Raw genomic sequence first — 18,741 nt, 5'->3', positions numbered from 1 at the left:
CGTGTGGGATTTAAACATACCCTGTGTTCTGATTTTATTAGAGTTCAACTTGTTGCACGGTATCCTGAGATGATAAGGTATTAATGATTGGCCTGGTTACATTATCTTGAGGCTTGCTTCTGCAAACAACCTTGTCTACTGAGAACAAAGGAGAGCTGATTTTGCAAAGAGCCCCGCTATTTCTAAATGCAAAACAGAGAGGAAAGCCTTTTGTTGATTTATTATGATTTATTATAATTACAATTTTTATATTTATTATTATTACAATTGATAAACAGAAAAATAAACTGTAATATTAATATACCCAAGGCAGAGTAGGCCACTAAATTTTCTTAAAGTAAAGCTCACACACATTCCATTCAACATTCATTGTACTCCGTTTTAAAAGTCAAGGGAGGGGACTTTGGAACTTTTAGTTCATTCTGAAACAGAATTCCAAGAATGTTAGGTTCTGTATAACCCAGAAACCAGAGCACTTTTTTCCCACCTTGCTCTTCAGCTTTTATGCGAGATGGTTGGAATAGTGTTCTCGAAGCAACCAGCATGAGTTTGACCAAACTGCGGGAGGCAGTGGAAGACAGGAGTGCCTGGTGTGCTCTGGTCCATGGGGTCACAAAGAGTCGGACACGACTAAACAACAACCACTAGCATGTGGCCCTTGAAACGTTGCCCAGAAGGGAAGGCGGCCCTCATTCTGGAAAAGGTTCCCCAACCCTGAGATACACATGCACCTGTGCTGTGCCTGCATCATATGCCTGGTTAAATACTGGAGAAAACTCATAATATGTTCCTGCTTCCTTCCCATCCACTTCTGCCATCCAGAAGTTTCAGAAGGCAGCAGGGCTCACTGGCTTATTCCCGAGTCATAATAAATGCAGGAGGTGAAGTGGGCTGGCATTTCAGATCCCAATATTGGTTTAAGGCTCAATAGAACAGAATTCTGCTAATTTAGATCAGCCAGCAATTGGCTGGACAGCAACCATAGTTCTTCGTTCTGATGCTGCAGACTTGCTCCAACCTGAATATTTCATGTCTGAACAATGCTTACACGATAAGTATAATTTTGAGGACAGGCGCTTCATTCTTTTTGACTACCGTTTTTCAATTCAGCCCAGATAATACAGAGACTCTTCGTATAAATTATAGAAGAAATTAGGAATGAATTCCCGAATATACTGAGACTCACAAGCTCAAACCAGGTAATGTTTCTGAACTAATACTAATACTATTTCACTATTATTTGAAAGTTAAGTTTCTTTATACAATAAATAGAAAATGACAGAACCTGGCCATTAACTGCTGCCCCAAACAAGATGTTGTGTAGTACCTCCACGTGCAGTTCTGCCTCTCCTGCTGCAAAATGCAGATCCCAAATCAAAAGAGAAGAAACGAGCGCGGAACGAGACGTGCTTTACTCTGCACTGTTATCTCTAGGGTCCCGCATCCGTTTGAATGAGAACAGCGGGAAGAAGGGGGGAGAAGCACAGTTGGTACATTCCACATTCTCCTCATGCTTCGACAAGAGGACGAGCGAGTGACCCGAGAGCGCGTTTGGTATATGCCAGACCTTTGAAACCTGTCTGGGCTACAATGGTTTCCTGCAGAAATCAATGAATGGCGCGGTCTGGCTTGGTCTTCTCTCTCTCCTCCCCCCCGCTCTAGCAGCAATGGTTTGGCCCGAATCGGAGGTTGTAAGAAGCGGCCGGAAGGGGAAGGGCGTCTCTTTTCCCGCTCTCGGCGCGCGCGAGGTAGGTGGCGGTTGAGAGAGCCGCTGAGGGCAAATACCAAGCGGGGTGTTTGAAAAGCGCGGGAAGAGCTGAGGGGACTGGAGCTAACCAAGTGAGTAAGGCCGGGGGGGGGAGAGAAAGAGGGGGCTCATATGTGTGGCAGTTGGCAAGGGAGGCGGGAAACAGAGAAGGAGCGCGGGCAGGTGAGGGGAAGTGCAGGCTTGGAGGTTTCGCTGAGGGGGGATCGAAGTGAGCCGGATTCCCACAGCCTCTGCCATTTCGTCTCTCCCGCGAAAGAATCCCGGGCTCTGCGCTTTATCTCCTCGCGGAGATGCAGTTCCCGGCAGCCCTTTTAAACGAAGCGCAGCGCCCTGAGGAAGAAAGCGCTTCCTTCGAAGGCCGCAGCCTCTGCCGGCGAAAGCTCCGCGCGCGCCGCGTTTAAGCTTCCGCGGGGCCCCGAGGTAGGAACACTCCCCCCCCCCCAAAAAAAAAAAAATAAGCCCGGCGGTTGAAAGTAAAGGCCCTACGCGCTCTTTTTTCTTCGCTTGCCGCTGGGGAACTGAGCAAGACGGGCATGTAGGAGGCCTTACCGGCCCCTGAGGGAGCTCGTCCTCGCGCGAATGGGCACGCGGAGGCTGCTGGGCCTTTTAGCTGCTGTTGCTTAGCACGTGGTGGTAGTGGGGGCACAAAGGCAAGTACAGTGATACCTCAGGTTAAGTACTTAATTTGTTCCGGAGGTCCGTTATTCACCTGAAACTGTTTTTAACCTGAAGCACCACTTTAGCTAATGGGGCCGCTGCGCCGCCGGAGCACGATTTCTTAACCTGAAGCACTATTTCTGGGTTAGCAGAGTCTGTAACCTGAAGCGTATGTAACCTGAGGTACCACTGTAATGACGGCGTAGCGTGGCCGCCTCGGATTCCCGCCCTGTCGAGCCTCAGGAGGCGGTGTTGGTTGGGCTTGACGGTACAGACTAGCGGGGGGGGGGGCATCACTTTTAGATAGGAAGCGGGGATATTTTGCACGTGTTGCAAGTTCGCTGTGAGCGCAAACACGTGCACAGCAGCTCTTCTCGCGTTGCTTTCTAGAGAGAAAAGGGTAGAGGTAAATAAGATTTTGTGAGAAAGAAGCTATAGAGGAAAGAAAAGTGGAGGATCTTTTTCTTACAAACAGACAGGCGTATTAAAATTCAGTATGCTGAACTGCAGGAAATGTCTCCAGCCCTGTAATGTAGGTAAGCTGTGTGTACAGTGGTACCTCGGGTTACAGACGCTTCAGGTTACAGACTCTGCTAACCCAGAAATAGTACCTCGGGTTAAGAACTTTCCTTGCTTGCTTAGTTTTGGTTGCTTTGTGTCATCTTGCCTTCAGTGTTGCCCGTTCGTTTTGGTTGCTAATGAACGTGGTGTCAGAGAAGGCATAAAACAAATCCCCCCCCTTGCAGCTTTTTCCTATGCTAGGAATTGTTCCTAGCAGGCTTGCTGTATGTGGGACAGCTCTAGGTTTGTCTGCCTGTGGCGCCATGAAAATCTTATGTGTAACATTCTTCTTTGTGTTCATTTTAAGTTTTTTACAAACTTACATGTTCCTGTCTGTATGAAGACTTAACGCTTCAGTTTGACTGCAGTCCCTGTTTTCACAAAGAGCAAAGGACCAAACTGGACATGACACAATTAACAATTACCTGAATGTTGTTGTTTTTCTAAAGTAAATTGGTGCAGACACCTGAGCAGTGGATAAGGGAGGGACCCCCACAATGCAGTGGCATAGTGTGTAGTTTGCTCCAAAGACTAATCTCATGCCAGTGCTTGGTTAAATCAACCTCTTTACAAACTTCAAAATTACTGGGTTGATATCCCTGGCATATTCCATATGTTTACTTGGCCGCACTGTAGACCAGTACAGAAAAAACTTTCTCTGATTCAAGGAACCTGTGGGAAGAACTGGTGTATATTCACTTCTCTAGCATTTTCACTCTTCCTTGCAACCACATGGGTTGGTGACAGTGTAATTTGCTAGTTTGCTCAGAACTCCACAACCACTTTTGCAAGTGAAACTTCCTGGGATTAATGAGACTTTATGTGGTAAATGTGCACTATGCAGGTTCCCTCTTATAAGATTGCATTATGTAGTTTCTCTCTGTAACTGAGGGACTGTGTGGGCTACTTTTAAAGCAAAATGATTTGCAGTCATACAAAAATGGCTGGTTCATTGTATCATTGTTTCTTATTTTTCAGGTATAGGCAAAACCCACCCAGTTTTGACGAAACATTTCACTTCAGAATATAGGTATGAGTACATTGAGTTATTCTATCTTTATACACTTCTTTAGCGGTCCGAGAGGCCCTCTTGAGGGTCATTCTACACCAAATCACCTGGTGCCATGTGCTCTCAAAACTCAGATTTTCTTCCAAAAAGTATGTGTAGATACCTGTGAGATAACCTCAAATTAATTTTTTAAGATTAATCTGAGTTGTGAGAGCACAACTGAGTATTAAAATACAGTAGGTGATTTGGCATGGAATGACCCCAATAGTAATAATGTTCACGTGTTTTTCACATAATACTTATATGGTTGCTATACATCGTATTTACTGTGCACATCAGAGTTGCACAGATTCTTTGGATGTTTGCCTTTTCTGTGCCTTCTGCCATTGCTGAGTAAATGCTTTGACTTTCCACCTCAGTGTGATCATTGGCTATGTTCACCCTGGCCTAGGCACACATTTAGTCCACAACACTTTGACATTGATCCACATTTTGCAGCATGTAATTTTGCCTTTGTGTTGCCCATTCATTACTTTCAATAGTGAATGTGGTGTCAGAAAAGGCATATATTAACTTTAGCTGCCATACTACCAGGAGTTGGTTATGTACCTTCTCTGTATTTCAGCTAAAACACACCATTTGTGTTAGGGGGTCATTCCATGTCATTTCAATGAGGGCATTTCACCCTCCGTTTCGGATGTTGATGAAATTTGGTGCACACCCTTCCCTTGTGGTTGAAAGAAACCTCCTTAATTTTTTCCTCTATCTCAAATGGTTTTAATTTTATAGCACTTCAAAGTTTTGTCAAATCTGTGTTGTCTGTCCCTCTTGAGACCTTCAGCACAAGATACCCTTGTTCACATTTTTTTTTCTCCAGAACCATTGATCAGGTCTCTGAAATTTTACACAGAACTCAATAAAATGATGAATTTCAGAAAAAAATACACCAGCACTCAAAAGATTTTATAAATGCCTAAAAACATTTATAAATGCACTTACCATAACAGATTATGCTATTATCACAGTTTATTACAAGTTCAGTGATCCTCAGTTTCTTTGCTATAGCCTCAGTATCAGCTGCAAGATTTTCATTTTTTTCTTCCATCAACACCATACACTCGTTGGGAAAGAAGTATCTTCTGCCAGTTATTGTCTGTGGGGGTTGTACAATACCAAGCATATGAGGAAATGGTATTACGCAAGAATTGTCACGGCTAGGCCAGCAGAATGAAGGTGAAGGTCCATTTGGGTGAAGAAAGTTTACAAAAGCATCTCCATCGTCTTGATTATTTTCAGATACCATTCCAAAGTACCACAAATGATCATACTTGCAAGCTACAAAACATCCAGGATACAGATTAGCATTCACAGGAAGTTTGGGGAGGCTCCTCAAGTTGAAAGTGAGGAAGGGATCTTTATCAGTGCTCATTCTTCTTGCTTCAGTTGTGCCTGTAGAATTCAGTGGTTTAAAGTTGTGGAAATTGCAAGTTCCAGGGAGTGTCTACATCTCTGAAATGGGTTTCAAGGGAAGAGCAGATTATGTCTGTCTTCCCTTGCAATATAATGCAATTTGACCTTTTAAAAAAATTAGCAGAAATCAAAAAATATTTTGGAGTAGTAATCTGCTTCTCAAGGGATCTCTGAAGACTCTTTTCTAGCTAGACATTTCATAGTTCCACCAATACTGTTGCATGCTGACTTGCCATGACTAGAGGCAAAGAAAGACCACTGTGCATTTATTTGGAAATCTTCTTGATGATGACAGAGATTTAGGAAGTTGAACTTATTTTTGTACTGTGCTGCACAGCTGTCACTAAAGTAGTGTATCTCTTTGATGTGAGGAAAATTATCTTTTATATATTTCAAAAATACTGAGTTTTGTATACCATGTTCACATCATGCTTTAAATCATCAGAAACAATGCAATGGGATGAGATCATCTTCTCTCCGTCAGGACTTTTTTTGAACCTGCTCCAAAGGTCTTCTCTTACTACAATAGGGATGATAGAGCTATATCTAAAATTTCTTTCATATCAGTTAATATCTTGACCCTCCTCCACTGAATTGAAATTTCAGCCTTCACAACGTAGGACAACGCCCAAGTAAACAGCTATTTTCGTCACTTTATGACCAATTCAGCTTTATTTTGCAGGAATAGCATTTTTTAAGAGAACAATAAAAGATGCTGAATAGTATTTCCTTTATCCCAGTTATTTTCAATATATGGCACTAATATTTTGATTGAAGAGTCTAAGGACAGTCTGTAGTAAGGGAAAGACATTTAAGAACAATAGACTATTAGATAATGACAGCTTCATCATCCATAGTCACAAGAATATCTACAGATCAACTGGTGTCTGGTCAGCTGGCTGATTTGCCTGTGAGCCTACTTCCAACAGAATTGGATATTGCTAAGTGCTTCTTGCATGAGAAACAAAAATGGATGATTGAAAACTCTGCAAAAAAGGAGCTAGACAATTCTATTATTGCAGAGATTGTAGTGTCAAAAGTTGAAAGTGTTTACAAACGTGCAACCATACCAACAGTCCGAAAAGAGACAATTAAGGCCCATGTTCTGAAAGTGTATGAAAAGCGTCAAAGCATAATCAGAATACCAGCTGTCAGAAGGTATAAGAATCCAAAGTGTCAAAATCCCTATGATCTTTCAGACTTCTTCAAAAATAAGAAAGACATGTTTCTGAAAGGAATTTCCTGTTTGTTTGAAGTTGACAATGAGAATGTGCCAAAGATAGTGAATTTCTCAAAGATCAGCGATCCATTCAGAAGATGACCATAAGTAGTACAGTGGATAAAGAGGCTACCAGGAAACAACAGCAGAGTCAAATAAGAAAGCAGAGGAAACCAGGGCTGCACAGGAACGACAATGATGAGAATCTCACTATCAAATTGTTGCTGCAGATAATGTTTATATTTAGAGCACTTGGAGATAGGACCTTGTAGTCACAGAAGGTAGCTTACAACTGCAGGCTATATGCTTGTACATTGGAACTGTCAAAGGTTTTAAACATTCATTTCATATATTGTGAATGTGTGTTCACCTATGTGGTTTACTGTGAAGTATCAGGAGCTTGCAGTTAATGGTCCTCAGAATCTGTTTTTCTTAATGCAAAGGTCTCTGTTAATGGAAGATCAAACTGCTAAGAAAATTGCACAGTGGTGTAGTCAACAGAATGCTTTTATGCCCATCCAGAAAACATTCTGTTAGCTGAACTAGTCTCTTCCCATAAAGCAGATAGCGCTGATGCTGTGGAAACTATCATTACAGCCAGAGCTATAGACCAAGATGTAGCTTCTGTACGTCTCTTTAGGGTGCCTACACTGGATTTTAAAGCAACTAAGTGGCAGTTCATGATTAAATGGAGTGAAACAGACACATTGGACCCTCCTTTAATTAGGAACATGTCAAATACCGAACTATTGGCTGTACATAGTAGCGGAAACTCTTGTGCCTAAATTTAAGTGTCACACACAAATGGGGGAGAGAGCTGTCAAGGAGGTGACAAAAGCAAGCCAGAATGTAGTTGGTATGAAGCCTCGTGATGCTACTATAAAGACATCAGTGGAGAACTAGGCCAAATACCCAAAACAGTAATCAAAGGATTTTGTCCCAAAATTCACATCTTTATTTTTATTTGTTCTTGAATGTAACTTAACATGTCATTATTAGTATTAAATTATGTAATAATAAAAGTTGGTATTCAATACCCACGTATCCAGTTGCTTAAAGGTAGAAATAATAATTATTGTAGGATCGTATGAGTCACATTTTGATTTAAATGTCAATACTATCATCATTAAAAGGTTTTTTAAGTACTGGATTTTGTTGTATCAATTTGTATTCTGCATCTTTTATTGTTCTCTTAAAAAAATGCAATTCCTGCAAAATAAAATTGAATTGGTCATAAAGTGACGAAAATAGCTGTTTATTTGGACATTTTCCTATGTTGCGAAGGCTGAAATTTCAATTCAGTGGAGGAGGGTCAAGATATTAACTGATATGCATGAAATTTTATATATAGCTCTATAATCCCTGTTGTAGTAAGATAAGACCTTTGGAGCAGGCATTAGTTTTTTTTATGAACTGCCCTAACTTTTATAATGCACTACTACAGGATGCAAAGTACAAGAATCAGAAGTCCAGTGGTAACCTTGTACCTCATCTTGAAGCCTGCATACAATTCTTGGAGGTTGCCCAGTATTAGCCGCTTCCTATGTGTTCTTTCAATGCTGATTTCAAATCTGAAATCGATTTTTGTGTACATGCTATAGTTATCTTTCAATTTCTGACTTCTGCCGATATGTCGTATTTGCACTGGGAATAAGTGGACAATGACACATTGATGTACCCTAACCAACTTAATTTTTCTTAATTTTTATAGTTTTGTAACCTAAATATTTGTATTTTTCAGATCGGACCATGGCTTCTTCAAAATGTGTAAACAACCCTGATGCCTTTTGTTATGTATGTGGCTGCTACGCATTTCCTCATCAAAGACGCAATATAACAGTGTTTGTGAGGCGTGCCTATAAAACCTATTTTGAAATTCCCCTGGGCGACCAAGACAAGAAATGGGCTCCGCATATTGTCTGTCACAATTGTGAGGAAATGCATAGAGACTGGACAAAAGGAAAATGGAGGAGTATGCCTTTTGGGGTTCCTGTGGTTTGGTGAGAACCCAAGGATCACACAAGTGATTGCTATTTTTGTCTGGTCAATATGAAGTGTATCGGCAAGAAAAACCAACATGCTGTCGCCTATCCCAGTATTCCTCCAGCAATTAGACCTATCCCACACTCTGAGGAACTCCCAATTCCAGATTTTAAGGGGTTTGTCTCTTCTGAAGATGAAGGAAGTGAACATGGTGAGGAAGATCATGAGGATTTTGGGAAGATGCATGAAGAAATAGCTGTAGAATCCGAAGACGACTCATCTGAGCAGCAATCAGCCCCACAGCAGTTTGACCAACGGGAACTGAATGACTTAGTGCGTGATTTGGGTCTCTCCAAGAAGGCAGCTGAGTTATTAGCATCCAGGCTGCAAGAAAAACATCTACTGCACCACTCGGCAAAAGTGACATATTTCTGAAAGAGGGACCAGGATTTTGTGGGCTTCTTTTCAAAAGACAAGCACTTTGTTTACTGTCATGATATTCCAGGCCTTCTCTGCCAATTAGGCATTACATCATACAATTCAACGGAATGGCACTGATTTCTTGATGGCTCCAAGCGCAGTCTCAAGTGTGTTCTCTTGTACAACGGAAACGTGTATGGAGTGGTTCCCGTTGGTCACTCATTGATGATGATGTGGAGGTGAAAATGAGTGAGGAAGATGAGGGTGCAAAAGAAGGCTGAATTTAATAAGCCCCAGTGGACGCTTACGGACCTGGAAATGCACGGAATCCAGCAGAAAAAGAAATTGACAGTGTGTGAGCAAAAAGAGAAAATTAAGGTACAGCACATAGTTATGGACTATGCCCCACTGAATTCAGTGGGATTTTTTTCTGATTAAACATACCCAGTCTTAAGTTGAAAGAGGAAGAAAACATGCTTGGGCAGGATATGAAGAGAAACACAAATGTGAGGAGTGGGAGCAAGGTACAGGCACAAAACTCAAGTAGAGGTAGACTTCATTTGCTTTCAGGTAGGTAAAGGTGGTGGCTTTGCTGGGTTGTATTCCAACAAACAAGTGAAGTAGCTTATTGGAAATAGGGTAGGTAGGCAGGGTTAAGGCACAGTGGCTTGTCCATTACATCAGCAAAATACGCATGTGTACCTTTACGTCTACACCCACTTCATTCTGTTCCTGTTTTGCCAGGGTCTTGTTCTTCGCTGTTCATACACTCTCCTTATTTTTCCCATCTCCTGAAAGCAAGGCTTCAAATCACCATGGTGAGGAGCAGGACACACCTCCTGGACATGAGAAGTGCCATGAGAACAGATGATTTTGGCCCCATGACAACTGTCTCACCATTACTGATCGTCCATGTGGGGTGTAGCTATTTTAACTGCATAGAACCATGTGTGCCCCAAAACATATTAGCTGCTGCAGATACTTCTACACTTCTGCTTGATGGGAGAAAGTGGTCTGCCCAGGCCAATGAGTAATTACAATAATTTATAATAATTTATTATTTATACCCCACCCATCTGGCTCGGTTTCCCCAGTAAGAGGTCATTCATAGTTATGGACCTGGTGATTGACCTTGCTGCTAGGGCTGCTCCTGGATCCACTGCAGCATGGCAGGCAATTTGACAAGTGGATTAATGCTCTGCTCTTGGTGCGTTTGGTGAAACAAGCATCAGGTGGTGAAGCTATGTTAGATAATTAATAGTTCACAGTGACAAAGGTTTGATGAGTTTCTACATTAGAAAAAATGCCAAAATAAATTTGGCTGGGGCAACCTTCACAAAAATATGGTCACTCACAGTTAGTGGACCAAATGCAAGATGGCCACTTAAATTCTCTAAAAATGAATTTGCCACCCTTTTCACATAACTGAATTGACACAGCACATAGTATGTAAATACAGGTTTCCAACATCAAGTAATTAGTTTGACATCAAACTAAAAAACAAAGCTTAAAAATAAGATGGCCACCAGTTAATAACTACTTCAAAAATTAGGGTAACCCAAATTCATTTCTTGTGGCACATTTTCTGTTTTGTTGCCGGATAATTAATAGTGGATTGTTTTCTTCTTTTGCAGGAATATGTATCTACAGCATCAGCTGCAACATGCTAGCAGAAGCCTGTATTAAGAAGGAGAGGGAAAGTAATGTGTAAATATTACCTGTTGGATTGTGATAATTACACCTTGAAAGTAAATAGGGCGAACATGCCTTGCTCAGTTGCAACCACTCACCACCAGACCACAGACAGACTCTTGTTGATGGTATATAGTTTCCAATCTATTGTTCCAGTAAGCTTTGCACACACGGGTTTTAAAGTTAAAACATGGATGCAGATTGGGATTGAAAATTAACACCTGCCACTGAAGTATCAGTAGTTTAACATGATGTGGCTTATTCTGCTCAACTTCTGTATCAGAGGTAATTTCATATATAGGTATAAAGAAACATCTGTACACAGCATCTGTGTATGTTGAATTTAAAAATAAATCAATTTCAAAACACCATGGTTGCTAGATGCGTCTTTCTCATCCATAAACAGTGTGATACACACAAAAAAGCTGCCACCGTAAAAGTTACTAGAAGAAAAGCAAAACCAAACCAGTGTTTGTTGGCAATCCAAAGTTCTCCCCTGCAATTAAGATGTTCTGCCGTTTGCAGGAAATTAAAAATGGGAGGATCTCACAATTGTAAAACCAAGTGGACTGCAACAATGAGCTAGCAGGAATAGAAAATGAAGGGTTTGAACTTCATCCCTTGTTATTCAATCATCCAGTTTGCTTGTTTCCTTGGAGTGGAAGGATGGAGAAATGAAACCTGTACTCTTTTGATATCCAGAGTTGGTGCTATTGTAATGCCTCCCTCCTTGCCATTCTTTTCATCTGTTTCTATGCCTTGTACACTAGGAAGCAACATCTGGAGGGCCATATGCCCCTCCCTGCTCCTAAACATTGGTTGCTTAAGAATATTTCATTATATCATAGCACCTTAAGTCAAAGGTGGTGGCAACTCATTTCAAAATACTATAGCTACACCTTTTACAGCTGAACACTTTTCTCTGTTCTAAACTCTATAATTTGATGCCTCATTCATAGCTCTATGAACTTCCCCAACCAGATGCCCTGCAAATATTTTTTACTTCATTCTTATGATGAGATTTGTACTCATTGGAAGGGTACCAGGTTAGGGAAACCTGCTCTAGAACCACAGTAAAAGATCCTAAAAACATCGGCAACAATAGCATGAATCTTAAGGACCTAATTTTAGGACATTAAAAATTGGAAGGCTGCATACAAGACAGTCTGCTTTTGTGTAACCAAGCAGGTTGTAGAATTCACTGTATAAAGTTCTGATAAAATAATCAACATTGCTGTGAATAAGAATGAGATTGCTAGGCAAGTATAGGCATATGAATTACAGTCCTTACTCTTAAATTCAGAAAACATTTACTATTGCACATTTGGCAAGTACATTGCTTTTGTAACTTTGCTGATACTTCCATTTTTTTGGATCAAGTCACCCAGGGCATTGTCCATGGTTAACAATCGGCTGTAACTGGTTTTTGGAACTGAATTATTATCTAAAGCCTTTACTTTCATAGATCTTCCAGTAAGCCAACAGCTGTTTTGTTCAATCCTCTGATCTTATTGGTGTTGTCCTTCAGAGCAATTTGCCTCGTCCTCAAGAAGTATTTCATAGTTTAAATCTTTGCTTTAATTTAGGTCAAAAATCCCATCTGTGCAGTTTAAGTGTAGTTGGACTTCTGTACCATTTGAAAATGCCAAGGAGCAGCATCCTCTCACAGTCCTTTGCTAGAAGAATCAAGTCTCTGTCTTAAGCCGTGAAGCTTGTACAATTTTTATTGTCTTTGCACTGTGCTTTCCATCCAGGTTGTTGATGGGTGCCTGAGCCTTTTCTTCTATTAGGCTGTCCTTAGATCCATTTCGCCTCTGAAGAGAAAGAAAATGCATTACTAAAAATTCAATGCACAATCGATGAGAATTAAGTCACGTTCTGTGTTCTGGTTACAGTTCTGCAAAAGGAATTACTGTATTTTTCCATATATAAGACAATGCTTTTTGCTTTTAAAATTTAGTCTAAAATTGGGGGGCAACTTATACGTGGATGGTGAATGCACAGGGGCTCTGGTTGTGGGTCTGACTGGTGCGGGAGGCCTGGGTTTGGGTTCAGGCTCTGACATGGGCGGCCTGGACTCTGGCTCTGCCTCGATTTCTTAATTTTGGGTTAAAAAAAGAAGGGGGTTTTCTCATACAAGGGGGAGTGTCTTATACACGGAAAAATACGGTACTACAGTCGTACCTCGGAAGTTGAACAGAATCCGTTCCAGAAGTCCGTTCGACTTCCGAAATGTTCAACTTCCAAAGCACGGCTTCTGATTAGCTGCAGGAAGCTCCTGCAGCCAATCAGAAGCCGTGGAAGCCCTGTCAGACGTTCGGCTTCCGAAAGAACATTTGAAAACTGGAACACTCATTTCCGGTTTTTGATCGACTCCCAACGATCAAAATGACCAACGTTCGGGAGCCAAAGTACAACTATACTCCCAATATAAACACTGATTTTCTGGAAGCTTTCAAACTTCAACAAACTAGCTAATGACTAAATTGAAAATTAACATTGCAATGCATGGGATTGAGAGTGCGTCTGCGGAGGGATCCTAAATTAAATCCATTAAATTTAAATGTGGAGGTGAGGTGGCATTGGAATTGCTTGGCATTTGATTTCAGCAACATCCAAATACTGTTTGGTAAGTGTTGACTAAGAATGAGGGAGTGAAGTTAGGCTAGGACAGGCATAGGCAAACTCGGCCCTCCAGATGTTTTGGGACTACTACATCCCTAGCTAACAGGACCGGTGGTCAGGGATGATGGGAATTGTAGTCCCAAAACATCTGGAGGGCTGAGTTTGCCTATGCCTGGTTGACTCCTTTCCTCTGTGTGCTGCAATCCCAATGAACCACCACCATCCCTTGAGAGCATTTCAGGTGTGGTATTTAGCACTAACTAGAGTCACACACAATTCTAACTATAGGAAGCCAGTGTAACTTTCACTTGTGTATGTTACTCCTATTCTAAGCTCCATTCAGGACTGTATGGGACAGGCTACTGGCAGCAGCTGAATGTAGGTCCAAGTTGTAAGACCTGGGTCCTAGGTCACATGACCTAAGCTGAATTAGATTTGGAAGCTGCATAAGTCTCTCCTTGTCCTGCCACTCCCCCAAAATATGCAACTTAAAATACTCAAATTACCAACCTGGTGAGATACTGCAATGGTGGGGCACTGAGCATCTGAGGAACGGGTTACAGGTAATGGAGGTACAAGGTCTGTTTTTGAACTGAAAAAGAAAACAAATGGCAAGATGTATGGCGCTTACACGTTAAGAAAAGTTTTGGGGTTAAAAAGTTATCTGCACATGAACATCCTATCTGCTTTTCTCTCAGTAATAAATACAACTCAAGGGGATATATAGCTGACTGTTTCTCCTATAGCCCAACTGGAACCCAAACAAGAACAACAATCTTAGTTAGACCCCCAGTATAGGATAGAATTCAATTATTCCAACTTTGAAATGTTCTTAAGTGTTTCTAATTAAGGTTTAACTGCTGATTTACGGCCCTGTGTTCCAAGGGTTGCTTCCCATATTATGATACAAGTGAGGCAGTGACCTCTTTTCCTTTAAGCAATTAAGGAGGAGTAGGAAGAGGCCAAGTGTTTTCATATACTGCCCTGCCCTTTCCTCTAACAGGATAGCACTTCTGATACAAGTGTATTGTGCTTCTGGATATGCAGGAAGGTCCAACATCCTGTTGGCAATGGTGTAGAACAGGCATGTCCAACTCCCAAGAGACTGCGATCTACTCCCACTTTTTTAAAAATGGCAGTGATCCACCCATTGGATTTACAAAAGTTGTTGAGCTTTTTTTGTCAATCGTTCAGGATCACAAGATCAACCTGGATCGACCTTGGGCGTCCCGCAATCAACCAGTAGATTGCAATCGACCTGTTAGACAGACCTGGTATAGAAGATTCTTAGCAGAATGAGGAGTTAAGTAACAGGCCAAGGTGCAAACCACTGATCTCTCCCACTCAACTTTTTTTCCTGAGGAGTCAGCCAGGGAACATAAAATATTTTAACAAGTTGCTGCACAATAATTTCGTTAAATTGGAGTTGGGGGTAGGGGATAGGTAGCATTTATCATTAAACCACTGGCAAATTAAATAGTTGACCTACTTAACTTCTGACAGAACAGATCTCTCTCCGTCAGAGCACTGCGACCGTCGATACTGGCGATAACTTCGAGGGGAGTGGGAATGTCTGATGCGAACAGGGTCGCCTTGAGTCCTAAAGTGGAATTAACATTTCCAGGAGCAGATTAGTATCGCAAGGGATTCTCATCCAAAAGAATACAAAAGTTGACAACCCTGGAAAGTTGTTTAACCTCCGCGATCAAGTTCATTTGCATCAGGGTTTCCCAAACATGGGTCTCAAGCTGTTTTTGGACTACAACTCCCATCATCCCTAGCTAGCAGGACCAGTGGTCAGGGATGATGGGAAATGTAGTCCAAAAACAGCTGGAGACCCATGGTTGGGAAACCCTGATCTAGTCCAACCCCTTGCAGGAATATAAAGCTGTCCCATATGGGGCTTGAACCTGCAACCTTGGCATTTTCAGCATCATGCTTTAACCAACTAAGCTAAGCTATGTGGTGTCAACTGGAATGTTTCAGGTTATGGGAATTGTTCTCACCAGTGGTCAGCAATGTTGGGAGCTGCTGTCCAAAACAGCTGGAGACCCAAATTTGGGAAACCCTGATTTATATTAAGAATGTATAGGAAATTGATAAAATTATCAAACAGAATTTCCACTCCATACAGTAGCCTCAGCTCTGAGAATGAAAAAAACCCACAACTCCACACCGAATAAGAAATGCTACCAATTAGCAATATTAGCATTGGTAAGCAAATGTTGCCAGCAAATGTCTTGCCCTATATTCAATTTTTTCTTCCCTCTGTAGCCCATCCAAGTAGCCCATCCTTACCCTCTGCCTTCTTAGGAAAGAGATTTGTTTCACTTGTATTCCACCTTTCCTCCACCCAACTCAAGGTGGTGTACACAGTTTCCTTTAGGTTAAGCTGCTTAATTGTAAGTAATGCAAGAAAAATTATTTAAAAATATATTGCGGGGGTGTACACACACACAGGCTTAGGTAGGTGCGAGTTGGGGCTGTTTGACTATGGTTCAGACATTGATGACTTCAGGACTGGATTACTGCAATCCACTCTGTGTGCATCCTTTGTATTTGGTCTGGAAAGTAGTTAGTACAGAGTGCTGCAGCACGATTTCTGACAGAACCCGTCAGCATGGCTTTTCTTCAGCTGGAACTCACAGAACTCAGTTCTGGCACCTCTCAGGTGGGTGCCAAGCCATTCTAAGAGAACAAGGGATGTGTACATGGTGAGTTCCGGCACCTCTTTTTCTAGAAAAATAGCACTGTTTGTCAATATTTAACACCCTCGTCATAGATTGGGACTGGCTTCCAATTTTCACTGGGCCAAATTCAATATGATTTATGTATAAAGCCTTCAACTGGTTGGGACCTGTTTACCTGAAGGATCTCCTCAACCCATATGTCCTCAAACTAACTCGTAAGTGCCCCATGATGTTCCTCCTGCACTGACAAGAAATTGATCCTTTAGTATGACAATCACCTGCATGTTGAAATTCCCTGTATTATTTTTGGTGCATGCTAAAAACTTTGAACGCCTACCTAGGAATGTAATTTTGACATGTGCTTTTAGTAAGTGTGTTTCAAAATTACTGTTTTTATTTTCTGTTTCATAAATGTTTATGTAGCTTTTTTATTTCTTAATTGGTATTTTTACTGACTATTGTAAAGGATCGTAAACTGCACAGAGGTCTTTTGTTCCAGTAAGTGGTATATAAATTTGGTTACATACAAATGTAAATTTTTCAAAATGCCAGCGTGATGGATTATGGATTACTATGCACCTGGAATCAGAGTGGATTTAAGGCAGCTACTTAATGAATATTGTGTACATGTGTTCACATATATATTTTTTCCTTTGCAACAGACACAATCTCACTTGAAGGCCAGAGGCAAGTTATGATTCTCTCAGCCTCAATGTACAATGAAATGTAAGGTGATGGTGGTAAAACTGGGCTGCTTAGAAGGTAGCAAACAGGCAAGGCAGACATATTAGGAAAGCCATGGTATTAAAAATAATAATGTATGACTTGGCTAAGAAAATTATGTGAGTGCAGGTGTTTTTGAAGAAGAGTTTTATGTTCCGTGCCCTACCTGCAGAAGTTTACCACTGTTTGTTTATTTCATTCTCAGTGATGTGACAGAATTGCATTGTGATGTAAAACGTGATCAAACTCCTGTCAGAAGCACTTGCTTGCATGGAAGTCCCAAATGGGCTAATTACGAGAACGAAACGGGTGTTTGATCTGAAAGGAGCAAATGTGCTCTGGCAACTGATGACTGTGTGCCGAGGAAGAAGGGTCAAGCGGGTCAACCTGTCACTTTAGGGGATCAGAGGAAGAGTAAATATTAAAGGGAGAGTTTATAAGTGAAGGTAGCTTGGGCTGAATTTCCCCCAAAGCTGCTCTAGATTTTCAGCATTATTCTGTGTGCTGTTCAGCAAACGTGACGGGAGCATAGGGGATGCCACTGAGAGCCAAACTAGACAGGATGGTGTAAGTTCTCTGTGTAAATCCAGGTGGGTCCCAACTGCACAAGGTGGGCAGGGTGGTGGCTTTTGATGTAAACAGCACAAGGTCTGTGATGGGTAAGGAATGTGAAACCCCTTTGCTCTGTCCGTCGTTTACCTTGTTATGGTCTGCTCCCTAAGGTGATTTTCTTTCAAAGTGATATGTGGGTAAACCATATGCAGAGCGAGTCTGCCCCTGCGGCCTGATAGAGGTGGAAACCGTCTCTCATGTCTTGCTATGATGTCGTTTTTATGAGGATATACGCTTGGTCTTTATCACCCCTGTTATACAGAAAATTCCAAGTGGGTCTGAAACTCAATGCTTAAAATCCCTGATAGAGGAGAAGGATCCAGAGATCACGCTAAGGGTGGCCAAATTTTGCGCAGCTGCTATAAAACTCAGGGAACAAGCTGTGCTATTACAAAGACTAAGGCCTCAGATGCAAACGCTAGATAATATTTTAGAGACTATGACCTAAACCACATTTCTAATGGCTGTCATATTCATATTGTTTATTGTTATGTTTGGTTGTTAATTCGGACTTAATTCTGTTGTGTTTTGTGTTCGCTTGGTACGGTATGTGAATCTGGTCTGGGACCATAATAAATTTTATTTAATTTCATTCAAAGTGAGGCTCACTTCTTCCATAAAGGCTTGCTTAGGGGTGGAATTTGTGAGGGAGTGGCAGACTGCAGAGAACTAAACTGCAAGTGGAAGAGCATTCTTAAAAGTACAATTTATTGGCAACACAACACATATACTCCTGGCTGAACTGAAATGGAGCTCAGAGATTCACTTCTGTTTAAGGTCTGAGCGATGTTCACAGTGGATTGTGCATCATTATTTAAGAAAGAACTTTGCAGCTCTCTCCAATCTTGCATGATTATTTCCAATACAAATCTCAGAGTTAGATTTATACAAATAGAAACACTCCTGTTCTCTAGGAGAAAAAAAAAAACACAACTTACTCTATTTTAGTATATGGAATCTCTCTTAATTGTTCCTCAGACATGCCAGATGGGTCCACAAGCTCCTTTCTAGAAAAGGATTGCACACAAAAAAGAAGTTAGACAACCACATTCATAAAAATGGATCTGTATTGTTCCATGGAAGCTCCCCACCCTTGCAGACATACTTACTGAATGTGTTTCCACAATTCTTCCTTTGCCTGCACATCTGGACTTCTCCTACATAAATGCAAACAAAAATATGTCATTTCATCAAATGCATAATCCTAGAGCAAAGACAAAACCCTGAACTAAGAATAGTGATGCAACTAGCTAACATTTCTGCAGAGAAATTAGCTTTATGTTTTCATGACATGGGGTGGTGTTCAGAGTAC

General features: G+C 41.3%; 1 protein-coding gene and 1 long non-coding RNA gene across 6 annotated transcripts in view; one reads left to right on the top strand and one right to left on the bottom strand.

The window, feature by feature from the left end:
* Nucleotides 1-1,355: 1,355 nt before the first annotated feature.
* Nucleotides 1,356-11,147, top strand: LOC310660067. Of its 2 annotated transcripts, none has more exons than XR_014503107.1 (4): nt 1,356-1,839; nt 3,965-4,016; nt 8,426-10,117; nt 10,722-11,147. It is a non-coding gene; the product is annotated as an uncharacterized lncRNA (long non-coding RNA). The 2 variants fall into 2 exon arrangements; XR_014503108.1 differs by having other exon boundaries at nt 1,368-1,839; nt 8,426-9,905.
* A 925-nt stretch (nt 11,148-12,072) lies between these two features.
* EPB41L4A (erythrocyte membrane protein band 4.1 like 4A) overlaps nt 12,073-18,741 on the bottom strand; it is a 112,136-nt gene continuing 105,467 nt past the window's right edge. For 2 of the 4 annotated variants that reach the window (XR_014503060.1, XR_014503061.1), the window contains exons 19-23: nt 18,539-18,586; nt 18,368-18,436; nt 14,663-15,004; nt 13,915-14,613; nt 12,073-12,593 (exon numbers count right to left, since the gene is read on the bottom strand). Coding sequence is in view for 2 of the 4 variants with exons in the window: in XM_083403986.1 (XP_083260112.1) it covers nt 12,465-12,593; nt 13,915-13,996; nt 14,894-15,004; nt 18,368-18,436; nt 18,539-18,586 (439 nt within the window). In the remaining 2 variants the exon portion in view is untranslated. The remainder of the gene's footprint in view (nt 12,594-13,914; nt 14,614-14,662; nt 15,005-18,367; nt 18,437-18,538; nt 18,587-18,741) is intronic. The other 2 variants (XM_083403986.1, XM_083403987.1) reach the window with 1 other exon arrangement.

The sequence above is a fragment of the Podarcis tiliguerta genome, assembly GCF_965153285.1.
Source record: "Podarcis tiliguerta genome assembly, chromosome: 11".
In the NCBI taxonomy this organism is placed as follows: Eukaryota; Metazoa; Chordata; class Lepidosauria; order Squamata; family Lacertidae; genus Podarcis; species Podarcis tiliguerta.
The sequence above is the reverse complement of the archived record's forward strand: the minus strand, read 5'-3'. Positions and strand labels throughout refer to the sequence as shown.